The following is a 26,191-nucleotide window of genomic DNA, read 5'->3' as shown; positions in this document are numbered from 1 at the left end:
CAAAGGACACATTTCCACCAGTCTAATGTCCATTGCTCATGTTTCTTGGCCCAAGCAAGTCTCTTCTTCTTATTGGTGTCCTTTAGTAGTGGTTTTTTTGCAGCAATTCAACCATGAAGGCCTGATCCACACAGTCTCCTCTGAACAGTTGATGTTGAGATGTGTCTGTTACTTGAACTCTGTGAAGCATCTATTTGGGCTGCAATTTCTGAGGCTGGTAACTCTAATGAAATTATCCTCTGCAGCAGAGGTAACTCTGGGTCTTCCATTCCTGTGGCGGTCCTCATGAGAGTCAGTTTGATCATAGCGCTTGATGGTTTTTGCGACTGCACTTGAAGAAACTTTCAAAGTTCTTGAAATGTTCCATATTGACTGACCTTCATGTCATAAAGTAATGATGGACTGTCGTTTCTCTTTCCTTATTTGAGCTGTTCTTGCCATAATATGGACTTGGTCTTTTACCAAATAGGGTTATCTTCTGTATACCCCCCCTACCTTGTCACAACACAACTGATTGGCTCAAACGCATTAAGAAGGAAAGAAATTCCACAAATTAACTTTTAACAAGGCACACCTGTTAATTGAAATGCATTCTAGGTGACTACCTCATGAAGCTGGTTGAGAGAATGCCAAGAGTGTGCAAAGCTGTCATCAAGGCAAAGGTTGGCTATTTGAAGAATCTCAAATATAAAATATATTTTGATTTATTTAACACTTTTTTGGGTTACTACATGATTCCATATGTGTTATTTCGTAGTTTTGATGTCTTCACTATTATTCTGCAATGTAAAAAATAGTAAAAATAAAGAAAAACCCTTGAATGGGTAGGTGTGTCCAACCTTTTGACTGGTAGTGTATGTCAGTGAATGATGAAGCTTCCAAGAGAGGAATTGACTTCATCAGACTCTGGGTAAGTAGAAGGGCTGCCTTCACTGCAAAAAATCTGATATTGTGGTTGTTATCAGCAGGGCAGGCTGGTGTCTGGTGAGCGCTGAGCAGCATCCAAATCGGAGGCAGTTGCTATGGCTACCCACGCGCACAGCGGGGCACAGACAGACGAGCAGCTAACAGAGGAAGTTATTTTCAGATTTCTGAACGTAATAATGAGCACGGCATGGGACGGCAGAGGATTTTTATCAGGACGGGACAGGAAAGTTCTGGGGTTACAGAACTGTTTTTAGGATCTGGACAGCACGGGAAAAAGGCGGGACAGGAATGGATTTTCACTCCCGTGTCAACCTCTACACCACAATAATGTTACTCCCTCCCATCAAAAATACAAAGTCATTCATTAGGTAATGACGGTGTTATTACACTGAACCATGCAATTTCCTTAGAAACTCAAATTAGCCTGACCCCCGGTAACAGTGCTGGTCTAAAAAGGGGGAATCTCCATTGAGCATGCTTTTCAGTACAGGACCAGGCTTAATCTGTGTCTCGGAAACCGTCCCAAAGTATTCCTGTTTTACCCTGTATGGTGTTTGGTGGGCAGACGAAGAGAGTCTGCTGGAAGGGCTCAGTCTGGCAGGCCAGGCCTGTGGGGCGAGCCTGCAGGGGGACACTCTGTTGGGCCAGCCCAGGGATGTTGATAGTGGCCTGCTGGTACAGGGCTGGCTGGTAGTTCAGGAGAGGAACAGCTCCCCCGGCTGACGGCACCTGATGGTACAGTCCAGTTATGGTTAGAATACTGGTCACACTCAGTTGGAAGTTCATAGTTATCCAATACAATTCTGTTCTGTTCTGTTTAAAGGGCAATTCCACCTAAATTAGCATTTTGGGTTGTTATTATGAAGTATTCAGTGATGCCTACATATTTTTAGTATTATTTTATGATTTCATGTCTATTGACTGTTTATAGATGAACAAAATGGGAAACTTCTACTTTATTACGTGCATGAGCAGGAATCCTACTTCATTACGGACATGAGCAGGAATCCTACTTTATTACGAGCATGAGCAGGAATCCTACTTTATTACGTGCATGAGCAGGAATCCTACTTTTTTACGTGCATGAGCAGGAATCCTACTTTATTACGGACATGAGCAGGAATCCTACTTCATTACGGACATGAGCAGGAATCCTACTTCATTACGGACATGAGCAGGAATCCTACTTTATTACGGACATGAGCAGGAATCCTACTTCATTACGGACATGAGCAGGAATCCTACTTTATTACGGACATGAGCAGGAATCCTACTTTATTACGTAACCTATATAACAAGTCTGTAGTTCTCTGATCTTATTGGTTGGAACAGGGTCTGGAACTGTAACTGCTACTTTGTGTTGCCAAAGACATTTTCATCCTCAATTAGACTTCAACTGTATGACGTCGCTGAAAGTATACACTGGCCTTAACTTGTATGTGTGTGTGAGTGTGTACCTGGCTGAGCTGGTTGCTGAAGGTGACAGTGTGTATGTACATGGCTGAGCTGGTTGCTGAAGGTGACAGTGTGTATGTACCTGGCTGAGCTGGTTGCTGAAGGTGACAGTGTGTGTGTACCTGGCTGAGCTGGTTGCTGAAGGTGACAGTGTGTATTTACCTGGCTGAGCTGGTTGCTGAAGGTGACAGTGTGTATGTACCTGGCTGAGCTGGTTGCTGAAGGTGACAGTGTGTATGTACCTGGCTGAGCTGGTTGCTGAAGGTGACAGTGTGTATGTACCTGGCTGAGCTGGTTGCTGAAGGTGACAGTGTGTATGTACCTGGCTGAGCTGGTTGCTGAAGGTGACAGTGTGTATGTACCTGGCTGAGCTGGTTGCTGAAGGTGACAGTGTGTATGTACCTGGCTGAGCTGGCTGAGCTGGTTGCTGAAGGTGACTGTGTGTATGTACCTGGCTGAGCTGGTTGCTGAAGGTGACAGTGTGTATGTACATGGCTGAGCTGGTTGCTGAAGGTGACAGTGTGTATGTACCTGGCTGAGCTGGCTGAGCTGGTTGTTGAAGGTGACAGTGTGTATGTACCTGGCTGAGCTGGCTGAGCTTGTTGCTGAAGGTGACAGTGTGTATGTACCTGGCTGAGCTGGTTGCTGAAGGTGACAGTGTGTATGTACCTGGCTGAGCTGGCTGAGCTGGTTGTTGAAGGTGACAGTGTGTATGTACCTGGCTGAGCTGGCTGAGCTTGTTGCTGAAGGTGACAGTGTGTATGTACCTGGCTGAGCTGGTTGCTGAAGGTGACAGTGTGTATGTACCTGGCTGAGCTGGTTGCTGAAGGTACCTGTGTGTATGTACATGGCTGAGCTGGTTGCTGAAGGTGACAGTGTGTATGTACCTGGCTGAGCTGGTTGCTGAAGGTGACAGTGTGCATGTACCTGGCTGAGCTGGTTGCTGAAGGTGACAGTGTGTATGTACCTGGCTGAGCTGGTTGCTGAAGGTGACAGTGTGCATGTACCTGGCTGAGCTGGTTGCTGAAGGTGACAGTGTGTATGTACCTGGCTGAGCTGGCTGAGCTGGTTGCTGAAGGTGACAGTGTGTATGTACCTGGCTGAGCTGGTTGCTGAAGGTGACAGTGTGTATGTACCTGGCTGAGCTGGTTGCTGAAGGTGACAGTGTGTATGTACATGGCTGAGCTGGTTGCTGAAGGTGACAGTGTGTATGTACCTGGCTGAGCTGGTTGCTGAAGGTGACAGTGTGTATGTACCTGGCTGAGCTGGTTGCTGAAGGTGACAGTGTGTATGTACCTGGCTGAGCTGGTTGCTGAAGGTGAAAGTGTGTATGTACCTGGCTGAGCTGGTTGCTGAAGGTGACAGTGTGTATGTACCTGGCTGAGCTGGTTGTTGAAGGTGAAAGTGTGTATGTACCTGGCTGAGCTGGCTGAGCTGGTTGCTGAAGATGACAGTGTGTATGTACCTGGCTGAGCTGGTTGCTGAAGGTGACAGTGTGTATGTACCTGGCTGAGCTGGTTGCTGAAGGTGACAGTGTGTATGTACCTGGCTGAGCTGGTTGCAGAAGGTGACAGTGTGTATGTACCTGGCTGAGCTGGTTGCTGAAGGTGACAGTGTGTATGTACCTGGTTGAGCTGGTTGCTGAAGGTGACAGTGTGTATGTACCTGGCTGAGCTGGTTGTTGAAGGTGACAGTGTGCATGTACCTGGCTGAGCTGGTTGCTGAAGGTGACAGTGTGTATGTACCTGGCTGAGCTGGCTGAGCTGGTTGTTGAAGGTGACAGTGTGTATGTACCTGGCTGAGCTGGTTGCTGAAGGTGACAGTGTGCATGTACCTGGCTGAGCTGGTTGCTGAAGGTGACAGTGTGCATGTACCTGGCTGAGCTGGTTGATGAAGGTGACAGTGTGTATGTACCTGGCTGAGCTGGCTGAGCTGGTTGCTGAAGGTGACACTGTGTATGTACATTGCTGAGCTGGTTGCTGAAGGTGACAGTGTGTATGTACCTGGCTGAGCTGGTTGTTGAAGGTGACAGTGTGTATGTACCTGGCTGAGCTGGTTGTTGAAGGTGACAGTGTGTATGTACCTAGCTGAGCTGGTTGCTGAAGGTGACAGTGTGTATGTACCTGGCTGAGCTGGTTGCTGAAGGTGACAGTGTGTATGTACCTGGCTGAGCTGGTTGCTGAAGGTGACAGTGTGTATGTACCTGGCTGAGCTGGTTACTGAAGGTGACAGTGTGCATGTACCTGGCTGAGCTGGTTGCTGAAGGTGACAGTGTGTATGTACCTGGCTGAGCTGGTTGCTGAAGGTGACAGTGTGTATGTACCTGGCTGAGCTGGTTGCTGAAGGTGACAGTGTGTATGTACCTGGCTGAGCTGGCTGAGCTGGTTGTTGAAGGTGACAGTGTGTATGTACCTGGCTGAGCTGGCTGAACTGGTTGCTGAAGGTGACAGTGTGTATGTACATGGCTGAGCTGGTTGCTGAAGGTGACAGTGTGCATGTACCTGGCTGAGCTGGTTGCTGAAGGTGACAGTGTGCATGTACCTGGCTGAGCTGGTTGCTGAAGGTGACAGTGTGCATGTACCTGGCTGAGCTGGTTGCTGAAGGTGACAGTGTGCATGTACCTGGCTGAGCTGGTTGCTGAAGGTGACAGTGTGTATGTACCTGGCTGAGCTGGTTGCTGAAGGTGACAGTGTGTATGTACCTGGCTGAGCTGGTTGCTGAAGGTGACAGTGTGTATGTACATGGCTGAGCTGGTTGCTGAAGGTGACAGTGTGTATGTACCTGGCTGAGCTGGCTGCTGAAGGTGACAGTGTGTATGTACCTGGCTGAGCTGGCTGCTGAAGGTGACTGTGTGTATGTACCTGGCTGAGCTGGTTGCTGAAGGTGACAGTGTGTATGTACCTGGCTGAGCTGGTTGCTGAAGGTGACAGTGTGTATGTACCTGGCTGAGCTGGCTGCTGAAGGTGACAGTGTGTATGTACCTGGCTGAGCTGGTTGCTGAAGGTGACAGTGTGTATGTACCTGGCTGAGCTGGTTGCTGAAGGTGACAGTGTGTATGTACCTGGCTGAGCTGGTTGCTGAAGGTGACAGTGTGTATGTACATGGCTGAGCTGGCTGCTGAAGGTGACAGTGTGTATGTACCTGGCTGAGCTGGCTGAGCTGGTTGTTGAAGGTGACAGTGTGTATGTACCTGGCTGAGCTGGCTGAACTGGTTGCTGAAGGTGACAGTGTGTATGTACATGGCTGAGCTGGTTGCTGAAGGTGACAGTGTGCATGTACCTGGCTGAGCTGGTTGCTGAAGGTGACAGTGTGCATGTACCTGGCTGAGCTGGTTGCTGAAGGTGACAGTGTGCATGTACCTGGCTGAGCTGGTTGCTGAAGGTGACAGTGTGTATGTACCTGGCTGAGCTGGTTGCTGAAGGTGACAGTGTGTATGTACCTGGCTGAGCTGGTTGCTGAAGGTGACAGTGTGTATGTACATGGCTGAGCTGTTTGCTGAAGGTGACAGTGTGTATGTACCTGGCTGAGGTGGTTGCTGAAGGTGACAGTGTGTATGTACCTGGCTGAGCTGGTTGCTGAAGGTGACAGTGTGTATGTACCTGGCTGAGCTGGTTGCTGAAGGTGACAGTGTGCATGTACCTGGCTGAGCTGGTTGCTGAAGGTGACAGTGTGTATGTACCTGGCTGAGCTGGTTGCTGAAGGTGACAGTGTGTATGTACCTGGCTGAGCTGGCTGCTGAAGGTGACAGTGTGTATGTACCTGGCTGAGCTGGTTGCTGAAGGTAACAGTGTGTATGTACCTGGCTGAGCTGGCTGCTGAAGGTGACAGTGTGTATGTACCTGGCTGAGCTGGCTGCTGAAGGTGACTGTGTGTATGTACCTGGCTGAGCTGGTTGCTGAAGGTGACAGTGTGTATGTACCTGGCTGAGCTGGTTGCTGAAGGTGACAGTGTGTATGTACCTGGCTGAGCTGGCTGCTGAAGGTGACAGTGTGTATGTACCTGGCTGAGCTGGTTGCTGAAGGTGACAGTGTGTATGTACCTGGCTGAGCTGGTTGCTGAAGGTGACAGTGTGTATGTACCTGGCTGAGCTGGTTGCTGAAGGTGACAGTGTGTATGTACATGGCTGAGCTGGCTGCTGAAGGTGACAGTGTGTATGTACCTGGCTGAGCTGGTTGTTGAAGGTGACAGTGTGTATGTACCTGGCTGAGCTGGCTGCTGAAGGTGACAGTGTGTATGTACCTGGCTGAGCTGGCTGAGCTGGTTGCTGAAGGTGACAGTGTGTATGTACCTGGCTGAGCTGGTTGCTGAAGGTGACAGTGTGTATGTACCTGGCTGAGCTGGTTGCTGAAGGTGACAGTGTGTATGTACCTGGCTGAGCTGGTTGCTGAAGGTGACAGTGTGTATGTACCTGGCTGAGCTGGTTGCTGAAGGTGACAGTGTGTATGTACATGGCTGAGCTGGCTGCTGAAGGTGACAGTGTGTATGTACCTGGCTGAGCTGGCTGAGCTGGTTGTTGAAGGTGACAGTGTGTATGTACCTGGCTGAGCTGGCTGAACTGGTTGCTGAAGGTGACAGTGTGTATGTACATGGCTGAGCTGGTTGCTGAAGGTGACAGTGTGCATGTACCTGGCTGAGCTGGTTGCTGAAGGTGACAGTGTGCATGTACCTGGCTGAGCTGGTTGCTGAAGGTGACAGTGTGCATGTACCTGGCTGAGCTGGTTGCTGAAGGTGACAGTGTGTATGTACCTGGCTGAGCTGGTTGCTGAAGGTGACAGTGTGTATGTACCTGGCTGAGCTGGTTGCTGAAGGTGACAGTGTGTATGTACATGGCTGAGCTGTTTGCTGAAGGTGACAGTGTGTATGTACCTGGCTGAGGTGGTTGCTGAAGGTGACAGTGTGTATGTACCTGGCTGAGCTGGTTGCTGAAGGTGACAGTGTGTATGTACCTGGCTGAGCTGGTTGCTGAAGGTGACAGTGTGCATGTACCTGGCTGAGCTGGTTGCTGAAGGTGACAGTGTGTATGTACCTGGCTGAGCTGGTTGCTGAAGGTGACAGTGTGTATGTACCTGGCTGAGCTGGCTGCTGAAGGTGACAGTGTGTATGTACCTGGCTGAGCTGGTTGCTGAAGGTAACAGTGTGTATGTACCTGGCTGAGCTGGCTGCTGAAGGTGACAGTGTGTATGTACCTGGCTGAGCTGGCTGCTGAAGGTGACTGTGTGTATGTACCTGGCTGAGCTGGTTGCTGAAGGTGACAGTGTGTATGTACCTGGCTGAGCTGGTTGCTGAAGGTGACAGTGTGTATGTACCTGGCTGAGCTGGCTGCTGAAGGTGACAGTGTGTATGTACCTGGCTGAGCTGGTTGCTGAAGGTGACAGTGTGTATGTACCTGGCTGAGCTGGTTGCTGAAGGTGACAGTGTGTATGTACCTGGCTGAGCTGGTTGCTGAAGGTGACAGTGTGTATGTACATGGCTGAGCTGGCTGCTGAAGGTGACAGTGTGTATGTACCTGGCTGAGCTGGTTGTTGAAGGTGACAGTGTGTATGTACCTGGCTGAGCTGGCTGCTGAAGGTGACAGTGTGTATGTACCTGGCTGAGCTGGCTGAGCTGGTTGCTGAAGGTGACAGTGTGTATGTACCTGGCTGAGCTGGTTGCTGAAGGTGACAGTGTGTATGTACCTGGCTGAGCTGGTTGCTGAAGGTGACAGTGTGTATGTACATGGCTGAGCTGGTTGCTGAAGGTGACAGTGTGCATGTACCTGGCTGAGCTGGTTGCTGAAGGTGACAGTGTGCATGTACCTGGCTGAGCTGGTTGCTGAAGGTGACAGTGTGTATGTACCTGGCTGAGCTGGCTGAGCTGGCTGCTGAAGGTGACAGTGTGTATGTACCTGGCTGAGCTGGTTGCTGAAGGTGACAGTGTGTATGTACCTGGCTGAGCTGGTTGTTGAAGGTGACAGTGTGTATGTACCTGGCTGAGCTGGTTGCTGAAGGTGACAGTGTGTATGTACATGGCTGAGCTGGCTGCTGAAGGTGACAGTGTGTATGTACCTGGCTGAGCTGGTTGCTGAAGGTGACAGTGTGTATGTACCTGGCTGAGCTGGTTGCTGAAGGTGACAGTGTGTATGTACCTGGCTGAGCTGGTTGCTGAAGGTGACAGTGTGTATGTACCTGGCTGAGCTGGTTGCTGAAGGTTACAGTGTGTATGTACCTGGTTAAGCTGGTTGCTGAAGGTTACAGTGTGTATGTACCTGGCTGAGCTGGTTGCTGAAGGTGACAGTGTGTATGTACCTGGCTGAGCTGGTTGCTGAAGGTGACAGTGTGTATGTACCTGGCTGAGCTGGTTGCTGAAGGTGACAGTGTGTATGTACCTGGCTGAGCTGGTTGTTGAAGGTGACAGTGTGTATGTACCTGGCTGAGCTGGTTGCTGAAGGTGACAGTGTGTATGTACCTGGCTGAGCTGGTTGCTGAAGGTGACAGTGTGTATGTACCTGGCTGAGCTGGTTGCTGAAGGTGACAGTGAGGTTGCCGGTGGCAGCACTGGGAAGAGTGTTCGTGGAGAAGAGAGTTTTGTTGTTGTCGAACGATGAGCTCCTACGCTTACAGAGCTCCATGTTCTGAAAGCAAGACTTCACACTGCAGGGGGAGAGACAATCAAATAATCAATTGATCGATCAAATAATTTAACCAATCAATAAACCAATCAAATTTCACCCACAAAGGGAAAAGTCAAATGTAGAAACACCCCACACTTAAGACACCTACACGTACATCTTTCCACACACAATGACAGGTGTACGTACTGGGAGCTGTGAGGGAAGTCCAGCAGGTGACTCATGGTGACGAAGGGATGACCCAGCGTCTTAGTGGGCGTGATCCTCTTGTCAGCATCCAATCGGAGCATCCGCTTCAGCAGGTCGATGAACTCCCTCCTATCAGCTTTCTCCGCCAGCATGTCCGTCCCCTCCAGGTGAGATGAGAGATTGACCTGCACCAGGAAGTGGAAGAGGAAGTGATGCAACAGGATGGAGTGGTCAGGTTGGATGAAGGGTGAAGCTGCCGCTAAAGACAGAGCTAAGGTCAGTTTTGGGGTTTCATCCCCTCTAATAGATTAGGACTTGGGGAGGGTGAGCTACCTGGTCGTGATGCTACCTGGTCGAGCTGCTACCTGATCGTGCTGCTACCTGGTCGAGCTGCTACCTGGTCGTGATGCTACCTGGTCGTGATGCTACCTGGTCGTGATGCTACCTGGTCAAGCTGCTACCTGGTCGTGATGCTACCTGGTCGTGGTGCTACCTGGTCGTGGTGCTACCTGGTCGTGGTGCTACCTGGTCGTGCTGCTACCTGGTCGTGATGCTACCTGGTTGTGCTGCTACCTGGTCGTGCTGCTACCTGGTCGTGATGCTACCTGGTCGTGATGCTACCTGGTCGTGATGCTACCTGGTCGTGCTGCTACCAGGGCCCGTATCCACAAAGCATCTCAGAGCAGGAAATTGGTGGTAAATGCTGAGAAGAGGCATTTTACTCTGATGGGTAAAAAAAAAACAAGCTATGCATGAAGCCTCTTTAGTCATAAGATTCCCACCTAGTCGGCAGATATTTAGCAGACCTCATGAGCTGTCCTAACCAGTTAAGAGTTACCAGCAGGTGTCTGGATAATAGAAAAATGCAGTGAGTCAGTGGTTCCTGCACCACATGTAATTGCTTTGGAGTTGTTAAAATAATGTTTTGATATTCCTATAAGATCAATCCATAAATAACCTACACCTACATGCAACAGTAGCTCTTGCGCCTTTGACAGTGATTTCACGTGATAGGCCTTTGCCTAAATACTTAGAACTAGGCTAATAAATAAACACATTTTTCTTTTGATTATTTAATTACCTATATCATGTTATTTCAAGTTATCCCTTTGGAGCGCAACATCACGTTGTTAAAAAAAGATGCCTAAATTGGCCATGCCTAGAAGTTGGGCAACTGAAGGCATCTAAGGCCTATGTTAACTTTGTGTTCGATGAAAATGATAGACCTTTCAAACGTTAGATGCAATTGTTGGATGCAACATTATCGACAATTGACTTGACGCCTACTGTGCCAAAGTTAATTAGAGTTGTTAAACATGAGTGACGAGTGTGTTGATATAATGGTAATATTGTCAAAATTCCAGTTTTAACAACCATCAGAACTGGTAGATCGTGGACTACAGGAAACGGAGGGCCGAGCACGCCCCCATTCACATCGACGGGGCTGTAGTGGAGCAGGTTGAGAGCTTCAAGTTCTTCAGTGTCCACATCACTGAGGATCTATCATGGTCCAAACACACCAACACAGTCGTGAAGAGGGCACGACAACGCCTCTTCCCCCTCAGGAGGCTGAAAAGATTTGGCATTGGTCCTCAGATCCTCAAAACATTCTACAGCTGCACCATTGAGAGCATCTTGACTGGTTGCATCACCGCCTGGTATGGCAACTGCTCGGCCTCCGACCGCAAGGCACTACAGAGGGTAGTGCGTACGGCCCAGTACATCCAGGACCTCTATACCAGGCGGTGTCAGAGGAAGGCCCTAAAAATGGTCAAAGATGCCAGCCACCCAAGTCATAAACTGTTCTCTCTGCTACCACATGACAAGCGGTACCGATGCGCTAGGTCTGGAACCAACAGGACCCTGAACAGTTTCTACCCCCAAGTCATAAGACTGCTAAATAGTTTGTTAAATAGTTAATCAAGAGCTTCCTATCACACACGCTGTGGTTACTGTCCATCCTGTTGTCACTTTATCCCTACCTATTTTTCTAAAAAAAAATTCTCTCTGGATTGTTGAGAAGTATTTTGTATTTGTATTTATTATGGATCCCCATTAGTTCCTGCCAAGGCAGCAGCTACTCTTCCTGGGGTTTATTATGGATCCCCATTAGTTCCTGCCAAGGCAGCAGCTACTCTTCCTGGGGTTTATTATGGATCCCCATTAGTTCCTGCCAAGGCAGCAGCTACTCTTCCTGGAGTTTATTATGGATCCCCATTAGTTCCTGCCAAGGCAGCAGCTACTCTTCCTGGGGTTTATTATGGATCCCCATTAGTTCCTGCCAAGGCAGCAGCTACACTTCCTGGGGTCCAGCAACATTAAGGCAGTTCATACAATTTAAAAACATTACAATACATTCACAGATTTCACAACACACTGTGTGCCCTCAGGCCCCTACTCCACCACTACCACATATCTACAGTACAAAATCCATGTGTACGTGTGTGTATAGTGCGTATGTTATCATGTGTGTGTATGCATGTGTCTGTGCCTATGTTTGTGTTGCTTCACAGTCCCCGCTGTTCCATAGGTGTTTATTTTTCTTAAAATCTGATTCTACTGCTTGCATCAGTTACCTGATGTGGAATAGAGTTCAATGTAGCCATGGCTCTATGTAGTACTGTGCACCTCCCATAGTCTGTTCTGGACTTGGGGACTGTGAAGAGACCTCTGGTGACATGTCTTGTGGGGTATGCATGGGTGTCTGAGCTGTTTGCCAGTAGTTCAAACAGACAGCTCGGTGCATTCAACATGTCAATACCTCTCACAAATACAAGTAGTGATGAAGTCAATCTCTCCTCCACTTTGAGCCAGGAGAGATTGACATGCATTTTATTAATGTTAGCTCTCTTTGTACATCCAAGGGCCAGCCGTGCTGCCCTGTTCTGAGCTAATTGCAATTTTAATAAGTCATTTTTTGTGGCACCTGACCACACAACTGAACAGTAGTCCAGGTGCGACAAAACTAGGGCATGTAGGACCTGCCTTGTTGATAGTGCTGTTAAGAAGGTAGAGCAGCGCTTTATTATGGACAGACTTCTCCCAATCTTAGCTAATGTTGTATCAATATGCTTTGACACTGACAGTTTACAATCCAGGGTAACTCCAAGCAGTTTAGTCTCCTCAACTTGCTCAATTTCCATATTATTTATTACAAGATTTAGTTGAAGTTTAGGGTTTAGTGAATTATTTGACCCAAATTCAATGCTTTTAGTTGTAGAAATATTTAGGACTAACTTATTCCTTGCCACCCACTCTGAAACTAACTGCAGCTCTTTGTTAAGTGTTGTAGTCATTTCAGTTGCTGTAGTAGCTGACGTGTATAGTGTTGAGTCATCCACATACATAGACACACTGGCTTGACTCAAAGCCAGTGGCATGTTGTTAGTAAAGATTGAAAAAGTAAGGGGCCTAGACAGCTGCCCTGGGGAATTCCTGATTCTACCTGGATTATGTTGGAGAGGCTTCCATTAAAGAACACCTTCTGTGTTCTGTTAGACAGGTAACTCTTTATCCACAATATAGCAGGGGGTGTAAAGCCATAACACATACGTTTTTCCAGCAGCAGACTATGATCGTTAGTGTCAAAAGCCGCACTGATGTCTAACAAAAGTAAGCGTTTCACTGTTAGTCTACACCTGTTGTTTACTAAGCATGTCACTAATACATTTTGATTTGAACATATTGGACAATAATTAAGAGTAGTTCCTCTCTACCCAGTACAGCCAGAAGAGGACTGGCCACCCCTCAGAGCCTGGTTCCCCTCTACCCAGTACAGCCAGTAGAGGACTGGCCACCCCTCAAGGCCTGGTTCCCCTCTACCCAGTACAGCCAGAAGAGGACTGGCCACCCCTCAGAGCCTGGTTCCCCTCTACCCAGTACAGCCAGTAGAGGACTGGCCACCCCTCAGAGCCTGGTTCCCCTCTACCCAGTACAGCCAGAAGAGGACTGGCCACCCCTCAGAGCCTGGTTCCCCTCTACCCAGTACAGCCAGAAGAGGACTGGCCACCCCTCAGAGCCTGGTTCCCCTCTACCCAGTACAGCCAGAAGAGGACTGGCCACCCCTCAAGGCCTGGTTCCCCTCTACCCAGTACAGCCAGAAGAGGACTGGCCACCCCTCAGAGCCTGGTTCCCCTCTACCCAGTACAGCCAGTAGAGGACTGGCCACCCCTCAGAGCCTGGTTCCCCTCTACCCAGTACAGCCAGAAGAGGACTGGCCACCCCTCAGAGCCTGGTTCCTCTCTACCCAGTACAGCCAGAAGAGGACTGGCCACCCCTCAGAGCCTGGTTCCTCTCTACCCAGTACAGCCAGAAGAGGACTGGCCACCCCTCAGAGCCTGGTTCCCCTCTAGGTTTCTTCCTACGTTCCTGTTTTTCCTAGCCACTGTGCTTCTACATCTGCATTGCTTGCTCTTCGGGGGTTTGGCTCGGTTTCTGTATAAGCACTTTGTACCTACCTGCATCATGTAGCATACCTACCTGCATCCTGTAGCATACCTACCTGCATCATGTACAATACCTACCTGCATCATGTAGCATACCTACCTGCATCATGTAGCATACCTACCTGCATCATGTAGCATACCTACCTGCATCATGTAGCATACCTACCTGCATCATGTAGCATACCTACCTGCATCGTGTAGCATATCTAGCTGCATCATGTAGCATACCTACCTGCATCATGTCATCCAGACAATTGAAGATGTATTTCCTAGCCTCCTTAGACTTGATGCCCATCTCAGCCTCGTGGTCTGAAGGAGTCTAATAAACAGAGAACAGATTAACGTTACACTCGTCATCGCTACATGTTTAGAAGAACGGCTGAAGCTTGAATATACAGGAAAAGGAAACATTGCATTATGGTGTGCATCTCCATAAAGTATTACAGAGTCGGGCGACATTACTTATTTCATGAAGGTAGATCTTCCTAAGAAAAATAAAGCTTGTTTCTGCCTAACAACAAAAAACAATTACCAGATTGTTGCGGCAAGTGAGGAGGTGTGTAATACCTTGATCCTCCACAGGGGGTAGCTGGAGTCAGGTCCTCTCTTGAAGAAGCGGCCAGTCTTGGTGCCGGCGCTCAGCAGGTACTCTGCAGGCAGGCCCTGAGTCTGGGATATATATCGGATCTAGCGGAGGAGGAAAGGTAGGAAGGTTTTACACTCCATTGTAATACATTTAAAATCAACAGTTTGATATACACTACCGTTCAAAAGTTTGGGGTCACTTAGAAATGTCCTTGTTTTTTTCGAAAGAAAAGCAAAAAAAAAAGTTGTCTATTAAAATAACATCAAATTGATCAGAAATACAGTGTAGACATTGTATTGTTGTAAATGGCTATTGTAGCTGGAAACGGCTGATTTTTTATGGAATATCTACAGTGAGGGAAAAAAGTATTTGATCCCCACTGACAAAGAAATGATCAGTCTATAATTTTAATGGTAGGTTTATTTGAACAGTGAGAGACAAAATAACAACAAAAAAATCCAGAAAAACGCATGTCAAAAATGTTATAAATTGATTTGCATTTTAATGAGGGAAATAAGTATTTGACCCCCTCTCAATCAGAAAGGTTTCTGGCTCCCAGGTGTCTTTTTATAGAAGGTAAAGAGCTGAGATTAGGAGCACACTCTTAAAGGGAGTGCTCCTAATCTCAGTTTGTTACCTGTATAAAAGACACCTGTCCACAGAAGCAATCAATCAATCAGATTCCAAACTCTCTACCATGGCCAAGACCAAAGAGCTCTCCAAGGATGTCAGGGAAAAGATTGTAGACCTACACAAAGCTGGAATGGGCTACAAGACCATCGCCAAGCAGCTTGGTGAGAAGGTTACAACAGTTGGTGCGATTATTCGCAAATGGAAGAAACACAAAAGACCTGTCAATCTCCCTCGGCCTGGGGCTCCATGCAAGATCTCACCTCGTGGAGTTGCAATGATCATGAGAACGGTGAGGAATCAGCCCAGAACTACACGGGAGGATCTTGTCAATGATCTCAAGGCAGCTGGGACCGTAGTCACCAAGATAACAATTGGTAACACACTATGCCGTGAAGGACTGAAATCCTGCAGCGCCCACAAGGTCCCCCTGCTCAAGAAAGCACATATACAGGCCCGTCTGAAGTTTGCCAATGAACATCTGAATGATTCAGAGGAGAACTGGGTGAAAGTGTTGTGGTCAGATGAGACCAAAATCGAGCTCTTTGGCATCAACTCAACTCGCCGTGTTTGGAGGAGGAGGAATGCTGCCTATGACCCCAAGAACACCATCCCCACCGTCAAACATGGAGGTGGAAACATTATGCTTTGGGGGTGTTTTTCTGCTAAGGTGACAGGACAACTTCACCGCATCAAAGGGATGATGGACGGGGCCATGTACCGTCAAATCTTGAGTGAGAACCTCCTTCCCTCAGCCAAGGCATTGAAAATGGGTCGTGGATGGGTATTCCAGCATGACAATTACCCAAAACACACGGCCAAGGCAACAAAGGAGTGGCTCAAGAAGAGCAGCTTGACCGTATGGTACGTAAGAAGTGCCCATCAAGCCAATCCAACTGGTGGGAGGTGCTTCAGGAAGCAAGGGGTGAAATCTCTTCAGATGACCTCAACAAATTGACAACTAGAATGCCAGTGCTTTCCTCTCCATCTTAAATAAGCATGCCCCATTCAAAAAATGCAGAACTAAGAACAGATATAGCCCCTGGTTCACCTCAGACTTGACTGACCTTGACCAGCACAAAAACATCCTGTGGCGTACTGCATTAGCATCGAACAGCCCCCGCGATATGCAACTTTTCAGGAAAGTCAGGAGCCAATATACACAATCAGTTAGGAAAGCAAAGGCTAGCTTTTTCAAACAGAAATTTGCATCCTGTAGCACTAACTCCAAAAAGTTTTGGGACACTGTAAAGTCCATGGAGAATAAGAGCACCTCCTCCCAGCTGCCCACTGCACTGAGGCTAGGAAACACTATCACCACCGATAAATCTACGATAATCGAGAATTTCAACAAGCATGTTGCTACGGCTGGCCATGCTTTCCACCTGGCTACCCCTACCCCGGCCACTAACTCTGCACCCTCTGCTGCAACTTGCCCACGATATTATAACCGCGATCGATAATTGACAGTACTGTGCAGCCGTCTTCATCAACCTGGCCAAGGCTTTCAACTCTGTCAATCATCGCATTCTTATTGGCAGACTAAATAGCCTTGGTTTCTCAAATGACTGCCTCGCCTGGTTCACCAACTACTTCTCAGAGTTCAATGTGTCAAATCGGAGGGACTGTTGTCTGGACCTCTGGCCGTCTCTATGGGGGTGCCACAGGGTTCAATTCTCGGGCCGACTCTATTCTCTGTGTATATCAATGATGTCGCTCTTGCTGCTGGTGACTCTCAGATCCACCTCTACGCAGACGACACCATTTTGTATACATCTGGCCCTTCATTGGACACTGTTAACAAACCTCCAAACGAGCTTCAATGCCATACAACACTCCTTCCGTAGCCTCCAACTGCTCTTAAACGCTAGTAAAACTAAATGCATGCTCTTCAACCGAACGCTGCTTGCACCCGCCCACCCGACTAGAATCACTACTCTCGACGGGTCTGACCTAGAGTATGTGGACAACTACAAATATCTAGGTGTCTGGTTAGACTGTAAACTCTCCTTCCAGACTCACATTAAGAATCTCCAATCCAAAGTTAAATCTAGAATCGGCTTCCTATTTCGCAACAAAGCCTCCTTCACTCATGCTGCCAAACATGCCCTCGTAAAACTGACTATCCTACCGATCCTTGACTTCGGTGATGTCATTTACAAAATAGCCTCCAACACTCTAGTCAGCAAATTGGATGTAGTCTATCACAGTGCCATCCGTTTTGTCACCAAAGCCCCATACACTACCCACCACTGTGACCTGTATGCTCTCGTTGGCTGGCCCTCACTACATATTTGTCGCCAAACCCACTGGCTCCAGGTCATCTATAAATCACTGCTAGGCAAATCCCCGTCTTATCTTAGCTCACTGGTCACCATAGCAACACCCACCCGTAGTATGCGCTCCAGCAGGTATATCTCACTGGTCATCCCCAAAGCCAACACCTCCTTTGGCCGCCATTCCTTCCAGTTCTCTGCTGCCAATGACTGGAACGAACTGCAAAAATCTCTGAAGCTGGAGACTCTTATCTCCCTCACTAACTTTAAGCATCAGTTGTCAGAGCAGCTTACCGATCACTGCACCTGTACACAGCCCATCTGAAATTAGCCCACCCAACTACCTCATCCCCATATTGTTATTTATTTTTCTCATTTGCACCCCAGTATCTCTATTTGCACATAATCTCTAGCACATATATCATTCCAGTGTTAATACTAAATGTAATTATTTTGCACTATAGCCTATTTATTGCCTTACCTCCATAACTTGCTACATTTGAACACACTGTATATATATTTTCTGTTGTATTTTTGACTTTATGTTTTGTTTTACCCCATATGTAACTCTGTGTTGTTGTTTTTATCACACTGCTTTGCTTGATCTTGGCCAGGTTGCAGTTGTAAATGAGAACTTGTTCTCAACTGGCTTACCTGGTTAAATAAAGGTTAAATAAAAATAAAAATAAATTTTTAAAAGGTCTGCAAGGCTGTAATTGCTGCAAATGGAGGATTCTTTGAAGAAAGCAAAGTTTGAAGGACACTTTTATTTCTATTAAAAAATCATTATTTATAACCTTGTCAATGACTACATTTCCTATGCATTTTGCCATATTTCCTATTCAAACTCATTTCATGTATGTTTTCATGGAAAACAAGGACATTTCTAAGTGACCCCAAACTTTTGAACGGTGGTGTAGCTTGGTTAAGAACACAACCCAGGAAGTGTCTGAGAGATGTAACGGCTCCTCACGAGAAAATAAGACTCCATCATAACAGTTTAGGATAAAAATAACAATGTGTTTAGCACTACTCACCTGGTCGTATTCTGATGCCCCGGGATAGAGGGGCCACCCCAGGAACAGCTCCGCTATAACACACCCCAAAGACCACATGTCTATCGCCTCGCAGAACGGCAGGCCCAGGATGATCTCTGGAGCCCTGAGGGAGAAAACATACAACATTATTAGCCAAATACCAGCAATCACCTGGACTTCATTATACCAAGACTGTAGTGGAATAACCACCTGGACTTCATTATACCAAGACTGTAGTGGAATAACCACCTGGACTTCATTATACCAAGACTGTAGTGGAATAACCACCTGGACTTCATTATACCAAGACTGTAGTGGACATATACCTGTGCCATAATGTTAGATATACAGTGGGGAGAACAAGTATTTGATACACTGCCGATTTTGCAGGTTTTCCTACTTACAAAGCATGTAGAGGTCTGTAATTTTTATCATAGGTACACTTCATCTGTGAGAGACGGAATCTAAAACAAAAATCCCAAAAATGTTATTGCATGACATAAGTATTTGATACATCAGAAAAGCAGAACTTAATATTTGGTACAGAAACCTTTGTTTGCAATTACAGAGCTCATACGTTTCCTGTAGGTCTTGACCAGGTTTGCACACACTGCAGCAGGGATTTTGGCCCACTCCTCCATACAGACCTTCTCCAGATCCTTCAGGTTTCGGGGCTGTCGCTGGGCAAAACGGACGTTCAGCTCCCTCCAAAGATTTTCTATTGGGTTCAGGTCTGGAGACTGGCTAGGCCACTCCAGGACCTTGTGATGCTTCTTACGGAGCCACTCCTTAGTTGCCTTGGCTGTGTGTTTCGGGTCGTTGTCATGCTGGAAGACCCAGACACGACCCATCTTCAATGCTCTTACTGAGGGAAGGAGGTTGTTGGCCAAGATCTCGCGATACATGGCCCCATCCATCATCCCCTCAATACGGTGCAGTCGTCCAGTCCCCTTTGCAGAAAAGCATCCCCAAAGAATGATGTTTCCACCTCCATGCTTCACGGTTGGGATGGTGTTCTTGGGGTTGTACTCATCCTTCTTCTTCCTCCAAACACGGCGAGTGGAGTTTAGACCAAAAAGCTATATTTTTGTCTCATCAGACCACATGACCTTCTCCCATTCCTCCTCTGGATCATCCAAATGGTCATTGGCAAACTTCAGACGGGCCTGGACATGCGCTGGCTTGAGCAAGGGGACCTTGCGTCCGCTGCAGGATTTTAATCCATGACGGCGTAGTGTGTTACTAATGGTTTTCTTTGAAACTGTGGTCCCAGCTCTCTTCAGGTCATTGACCAGGTCCTGCCGTGTAGTTCTGGGCTGATCCCTCACCTTCCTCATGATCATTGATGCCCCACGAGGTGAGATCTTGCATGGAGCCCCAGACCGAGGGTGATTGACCGTCATCTTGAACTTCTTCCATTTTCTAATAATTGCGCCAACAGTTGTGGCCTTCTCACCAAGCTGCTTGCCTATTGTCCTGTAGCCCATCCCATCCTTGTGCAGGTCTACAATTTTATCCCCGATGTCCTTACACAGCTCTCTGGTCTTGGCCATTGTGGAGAGGTTGGAGTCTGTTTGATTGAGTGTGTGGACAGGTGTCTTTTATACAGGTAACGAGTTCAAACAGGTGCAGTTAATACAGGTAATGAGTGGAGAACAAATCAAATCAAATCAAATTTTATTGGTCACATGCGCCGAATACAACAGGTGCAGACATTACAGTGAAATGCTTACTTACAGCCCTTAACCAACAGTGCATTTATTTAAAAAAAATAATAGTAAGAATAAACAACAAAAAAAAAAGTGTTGAGAAAAAAAGAGCAGAAGTAAAATAAAGTGACAGTAGGGAGGCTATATATACAGTAAAATAAAGTGACAGTAGGGAGGCTATATATACAGGGGGGTACCGTTGCAGAGTCAATGTGCGGGGGCACCGGCTAGTTGAGGTAGTTGAGGTAATATGTACATGTGGGTAGAGTTAAAGTGACTATGCATAAATACTTAACAGAGTAGCAGCAGCGTAAAAAGGATGGGGTGGGGGGGCAGTGCAAATAGTCCGGGTAGCCATGATTAGCTGTTCAGGAGTCTTATGGCTTGGGGGTAGAAGCTGTTGAGAAGTCTTTTGGACCTAGACTTGGCACTCCGGTACCGCTTGCCGTGCGGTAGCAGAGAGAACAGTCTATGACTAGGGTGGCTGGAGTCTTTGACAATTTTGAGGGCCTTCCTCTGACACCGCCTGGTATAGAGGTCCTGGATGGCAGGGAGCTTTGCCCCAGTGATGTACTGGGCCGTACGCACTACCCTCTGTAGTGCCTTGCGGTCAGAGGCCAAGCAGTTGCCATACCAGGCGGTGATGCAACCAGTCAGGATGCTCTCGATGGTGCAGCTGTAGAATTTTTTGAGGATCTGAGGACCCATGCCAAATCTCTTTAGTCTCCTGAGGGGGAATAGGCTTTGTCGTGCCCTCTTCACGACTGTCTTGGTGTGTTTGGACCATGATAGTTCGTTGGTGATGTGGACACCAAGGAACTTGAAGCTCTCAACCTGTTCCACTACAGCCCAGTCGATGAGAATGGGGGCATGCTCAGTCCTCTTTTTTTTCCTGTAGTCCACAATCATCTCCTTTGTCTTGGTCACGTTGAGGGAGAGGTTGTTGTCCTGGCACCACACGGCCAGATCTCTGACCTCCTCCCTATAGGCTGTCTCATCGTTGTCGGTGATCAGGCCTACCACTGTTGTGTCGTCGGCAAACTTAATGATGGTGTTGGAGTCGTGCCTGGCCATGCAGTCATGGGTGAACAGAGAGTACAGGAGGGGACTGAGCACGCACCCCTGAGGGGCCCCCGTGTTGAGGATCAGTGTGGCAGATGTGTTGTTACCTACCCTTACCACCTGGGGGCGGCCCGTCAGGAAGTCCAGGATCCAGTTGCAGAGGGAGGTGTTTAGTCCCAGGATCCTTAGCTTAGTGATGAGCTTAGAGGGCACTATGGTGTTGAATGCTGAGCTGTAGTCAATGAATAGCATTCTCACGTAGGTGTTCCTCTTGTCCAGGTGGGAAAGGGCAGTGTGGAGTGCAATAGAGATTGCATCATCTGTGGATCTGTTGGGGCGGTATGCAAATTGGAGTGGGTCTAGGGTTTCTGGGATTATGCTGTTGATGTGAGCCATGACCAGTCTTTCAAAGCACTTCATGGCTACAGACGTCAGTGCTACGGGTCGGTAGTCATTTAGGCAGGTTATCTTAGAGTTCTTGGGCACGGGGACTATGGTGGTCTGCTTGAAACATGTTGGTATTACAGACTCAGTCAGGGACATGTTGAAAATGTCAGTGAAGACACTTGCCAGTTGGTCAGCACATGCTCGGAGTACACGTCCTGGTAATCCGTCTGGCCCTGCGGCCTTGTGAATGTTGACCTGCTTAAAAGTCTTACTCACATCGGCTACGGAGAGCGTGATCACATAGTCGTCCGGAACAGCTGGTGCTCTCATGCATGCTTCAGTGTTGCTTGCCTCGAAGCGAGCATAGAAGTGGTTTAGCTCGTCTGGTAGGCTTGTGTCACTGGAGGGCTTCTTAAAGAAAAACTAACAGGTCTGTGAGAGCCGGAATTCTTACTGGTTGGTAGGTGATCAAATACTTATGTCATGCAATAAAATGCTAATTAATTACTTAAAAATCATACAATGTGATTTTCTGGATTTTTGTTTTAGATTCCGTCTCTCACAGTTGAAGTGTACCTATGATAACAATTACAGACCTCTACATGCTTTGTAAGTAGGAAAACCTGCAAAATCGGCAGTGTATCAAATACTTGTTCTCTCCACTGTACCTGTACCATACTGTTAGAGATACCTCACAGGAGGTTGGTGGAGGACGGGCTCGTGGTAATGACTGGAGCGGAATTGGTGGAATGGTGTCAAATGCATTAAACACAAGGTTTCTAAAACGATTCCATTTGCTCCGTTCCATCAATTATTATGAGCCGTTCTCCCCTTAGCAGCCTCCACTGATATTCCTGTGCCATAATGTTACATACAGTGCATTCAGAAAGTATTCAGACCCTTGACTTTTTCCACATTTTGTTACATTACAGCCTTATTCTAAAATTGATTAAATTATTTTCCCCTCATCAATCTACACACAATATCCTATAATGACAAAGCGAAAACATATTTTTAGAAATTTTTGAAAATGTATTAAAAATAAAAAACATAATTACCTTACAGTGGGGAAAAAAAGTATTTAGTCAGCCACCAATTGTGCATGTTCTCCCACTTAAAAAGATGAGAGAGGCCTGTAATTTTCATCATAGGTACACGTCAACTATGACAGACAAAATGAGGAAAGAAAATCCAGAAAATCACATTGTAGGATTTTTTATGAATTTATTTGCAAATTATGGTGGAAAATAAGTATTTGGTCAATAACAAAAGTTTCTCAATACTTTGTTATATACCCTTTGTTGGCAATGACACAGGTCAAACGTTTTCTGTAAGTCTTCACAAGGTTTTCACACACTGTTGCTGGTATTTTGGCCCATTCCTCCATGCAGATCTCCTCTAGAGTAGTGATGTTTTGGGGCTGTCGCTGGGCAACACGGACTTTCAACTACCTCCAAAGATTTTCTATGGGGTTGAGATCTGGAGACTAGCTAGGCCACTCCAGGACCTTGAAATGCTTCTTACGAAGCCACTCCTTCGTTGCCCGGGCGGTGTGTTTGGGATCATTGTCATGCTGAAAGACCCAGCCACGTTTCATCTTCAATGCCCTTGCTGATGGAAGGAGATTTTCACTCAAAATCTCACGATACATGGCCCCATTCATTCTTTCCTTTACACGGATCAGTCGTCCTGGTCCCTTTGCAGAAAAACAGCCCCAAAGCATGATGTTTCCACCCCCATGCTTCACAGTAGGTATGGTGTTCTTTGGATGCAACTCAGCATTCTTTGTCCTCCAAACACGATGAGTTGAGTTTTTACCAAAAAGTTATATTTTGGTTTCATCTGACCATATGACATTCTCCCAATGATCTTCTGGATCATCCAAATGCACTCTAGCAAACTTCAGACGGGCCTGGACATGTACTGGCTTAAGCAGGGGGAAATGTCTTGCACTGCAGGATTTGAGTCCCTAGCGGCGTAGTGTGTTACTGATTGTAGGCTTTGTTACTTTGGTCCCAGCTCTCTGCAGGTCATTCACTACGTCCCCCCGTGTGGTTCTGGGATATTTGCTCACCGTTCTTGTTATCATTTTGACCCCACGGGGTGAGATCTTGCGTGGAGCCCCAGATCGAGGGAGATTATCAGTGGTCTTGTATGTCTTCCATTTCCTAATAATTGCTCCCACAGTTGATTTCTTCAAACCAAGCTGCTTACCTATTGCAGATTCAGTCTTCCCAGCCTGGTGCAGGTCTACAATTTTGTTTCTGGTGCCCTTTGACAGCTCTTTGGTCTTGGCCATAGTGGAGTTTGGAGTGTGACTGTTTGAGGTTGTGGACAGGTGTCTTTTATACTGATAACAAGCTCAAACAGGTGCCATTAATACCGGTAACGAGTGGAGGACAGAGGAGCCTCTTAAAGAAGAAGTTACAGGTCTGTGAGAGCCAGAAATCTTGCTTGTTTGTAGGTGACCAAATACTTATTTTCCACCATAATTTGCAAATAAATTCATTAAAAATCCTACAATGTGATTTTCTGGATTTTTTTTTCTCAATTTGTCTGTCATAGTTGACGTGTACCTATGATGAAAATTACAGGCCTCTCTCATCTTTTTAAGTGGGAGAACTTGCACAATTGGTGGCTGACTAAATACTTTTTTCCCCCACTGTATTTACATAAGTATCCAGACCCTTTGCTATGAGACTCAAAATTGAGCTCAGGTGCATCCTGTTTCCAGTGATCTTCCTTGAGAGGTTTCTACAACTTGATTGGAGTCCACCTTTGGTACATTTAATTGATTGGACATGACTTGGAAAGGCACACACCTGACTTTATAAGGTCCCACTGTTGACAGTGCATGTCAGAGCAAAAACCAAGCCAGGAATTGTCCGTAGAGCTCCCAGTTCCTCTGTGGAGATGGGAGAACCTTCCAAAAGGACAACCATCTCTGCAGCACTCCACCAATCAGGCCTTTATGGTAGAGTGGCCAGACGGAATCGACTCCTCAGTAAAAGGCACATGACAGCCCGCTTGGAGTTTGCCAAAAGGCACCTAAAGGATTCTCAGACCATGAGAAACAAGATTCTCTGGTCTGATGAAACCAAGTTTGAACTCTTTGGCCTGAATGCCAAGCGTCACGTCTGGAGGAAACCTGGCACCATCCCTACGGTGAAACATGGTGGTGGCAGCATCATGCTGTGGTGATGTTTTTCAGGGACTGGGAGACTAGTCAGGATCGAGGGAAAGATGAACGGAGCAAAGTACAGAGAGATCCTTGATGAAAACCTGCTCCAGAGTTCTCAGGACCTCAGACTGGGGCGAAGGTTCAGCTTCCAACAGGACAACAACCCTAAGCACACAGCCAAGACAACACAGGAGTGGCTTCGGGGCAAGTCTCTGAATGTCCTTGAGTGGCCCAGCCAGAGCCCGGACTTGAACCCGATCAAACATCTCTGGAGAGACCTGAAAATAGCTGTGCAGCGACACTCCCCATCCAACCTGACACAGCTTGAGAGGATCTGCAGAGAAGAATGTGAGAAACTCCCCAAATACAGGTGTGCCAAGCTTGTAGTGTCATACCCAAGAAGACTCGAGGCTGTAATCGCTGCCAAAGGTGCTTCAACAAAGTACTGAGTAAAGGGTCTGAATACTTATGTAAGTGTCATATTTCATTTATTGTACTTTTTTATAAATGTGCAAAGATTTCTAAAAATCTGTTTTTACTTTGTCATTATGGGTTATTGTAACGTGATGAGGGGGGGGGGGGACGATTTAATCAATTTTAGAATAAGGCTGTAACGTAACAAAATTTGGAAAAGTCAAGGGGTCTGAATACTTTCCGAATGCACTGTCCCTCAGGTGCTTGTTTACAGTGGTAAACCATGTTGTATCACTCAAACACTCACCTGCACAGGGAAACCCCTAGTCTCAGGTGTAAAAACAGGCATATCTAACTGCAGTATCATGACTAGGGGGAACGTTAAGCAGACAGCCTTGGAGACGTGACTGGCCACACACACACACACACACACACACACAAACCTGTAGTATCGTGACTGGAGGTACGTGGAACAGACAGCCTTGGAGACGTGGGAGGCTGAGCCGAAGTCGATGACCTTGACCCTGTAGGGCTGTCTGAGTGGATCCACCAGCATGATGTTCTCTGGCTTCAGGTCAGCATGGATCAGACCCAGAGACTTCAGCTTCATTAGCGCTGTCGCCACCTAGTGGTCAAATTAAGGTAATGCAGGGTTTCAAAAGGTGTTCGCACTGCAGGCTATGAACGGGCAAGGTTTCAAAAGGTGTTCGCACTGCAGGCTATGAACAGGCAAGGTTTCAAAAGCATTAGTCTCTCATTGACATCAACCCAATGTAAATGGAGCACGGTTCCCACTCTTTTCAAGAAATCATTTTCTATGATACATAAAAAGTAAGGGAGACAGAACTCACTTCGGGGCAAAACAGACAACTACTATCAACAGCACACAGTCAGAGTAGGTTACCATGAAACTGTTTTGTCAATGTTTAGTTTAGGGTTTAGTTTGGTAATAATAACAGTGTAATAAGTGTAATAATGAGTGTAAGTATAAGTGGAATAATAACAGCGTAATAACAAGCGTAATAATTTGTGTAATAATAGTGTAATAAATGTAAGTGTACAAACAGTGTAATATCAGTGTAATAATAGTAATAATAAGTGAAATAATAGTGTAATAACAGCAGTAATAATTAGTGTAATATCAAGTGTAATAACTGTAATAATAACAGCATAATAATATGTATAATAATAACAGTGTAATATAATGTAATGTGGTCCTCTGTAGCTCAGCTGGTAGAGCACGGCGCTTGTAACGCCAAGGTAGTGGGTTCGATCCCCGGGACCAC

General features: G+C 46.9%; 1 protein-coding gene across 4 annotated transcripts in view; it reads right to left on the bottom strand.

Moving 5' to 3' along the window:
* The window catches only part of LOC311138062 (homeodomain-interacting protein kinase 1-like), a 63,910-nt gene that overhangs the window by 26,616 nt on the left and 11,103 nt on the right, over positions 1–26,191 (bottom strand). For all 4 annotated transcript variants that reach the window (XM_084172714.1, XM_084172712.1, XM_084172711.1 and 1 more), the window contains exons 4-10: positions 25,349–25,530; positions 18,153–18,276; positions 14,191–14,310; positions 13,856–13,942; positions 9,179–9,363; positions 8,867–9,011; positions 1,470–1,656 (exon numbers count right to left, since the gene is read on the bottom strand). In XM_084172714.1, coding sequence (XP_084028840.1) covers positions 1,470–1,656; positions 8,867–9,011; positions 9,179–9,363; positions 13,856–13,942; positions 14,191–14,310; positions 18,153–18,276; positions 25,349–25,530 — 1,030 coding nt within the window. The remainder of the gene's footprint in view (positions 1–1,469; positions 1,657–8,866; positions 9,012–9,178; positions 9,364–13,855; positions 13,943–14,190; positions 14,311–18,152; positions 18,277–25,348; positions 25,531–26,191) is intronic.

The sequence above is a fragment of the Coregonus lavaretus genome (assembly GCF_964263955.1).
Source record: "Coregonus lavaretus genome assembly, chromosome: 12".
NCBI classification, from domain to species: Eukaryota; Metazoa; Chordata; class Actinopteri; order Salmoniformes; family Salmonidae; genus Coregonus; species Coregonus lavaretus.
Note: the sequence above shows the minus strand (reverse complement) of the source record. Positions and strands in the feature narration are given on the sequence as shown.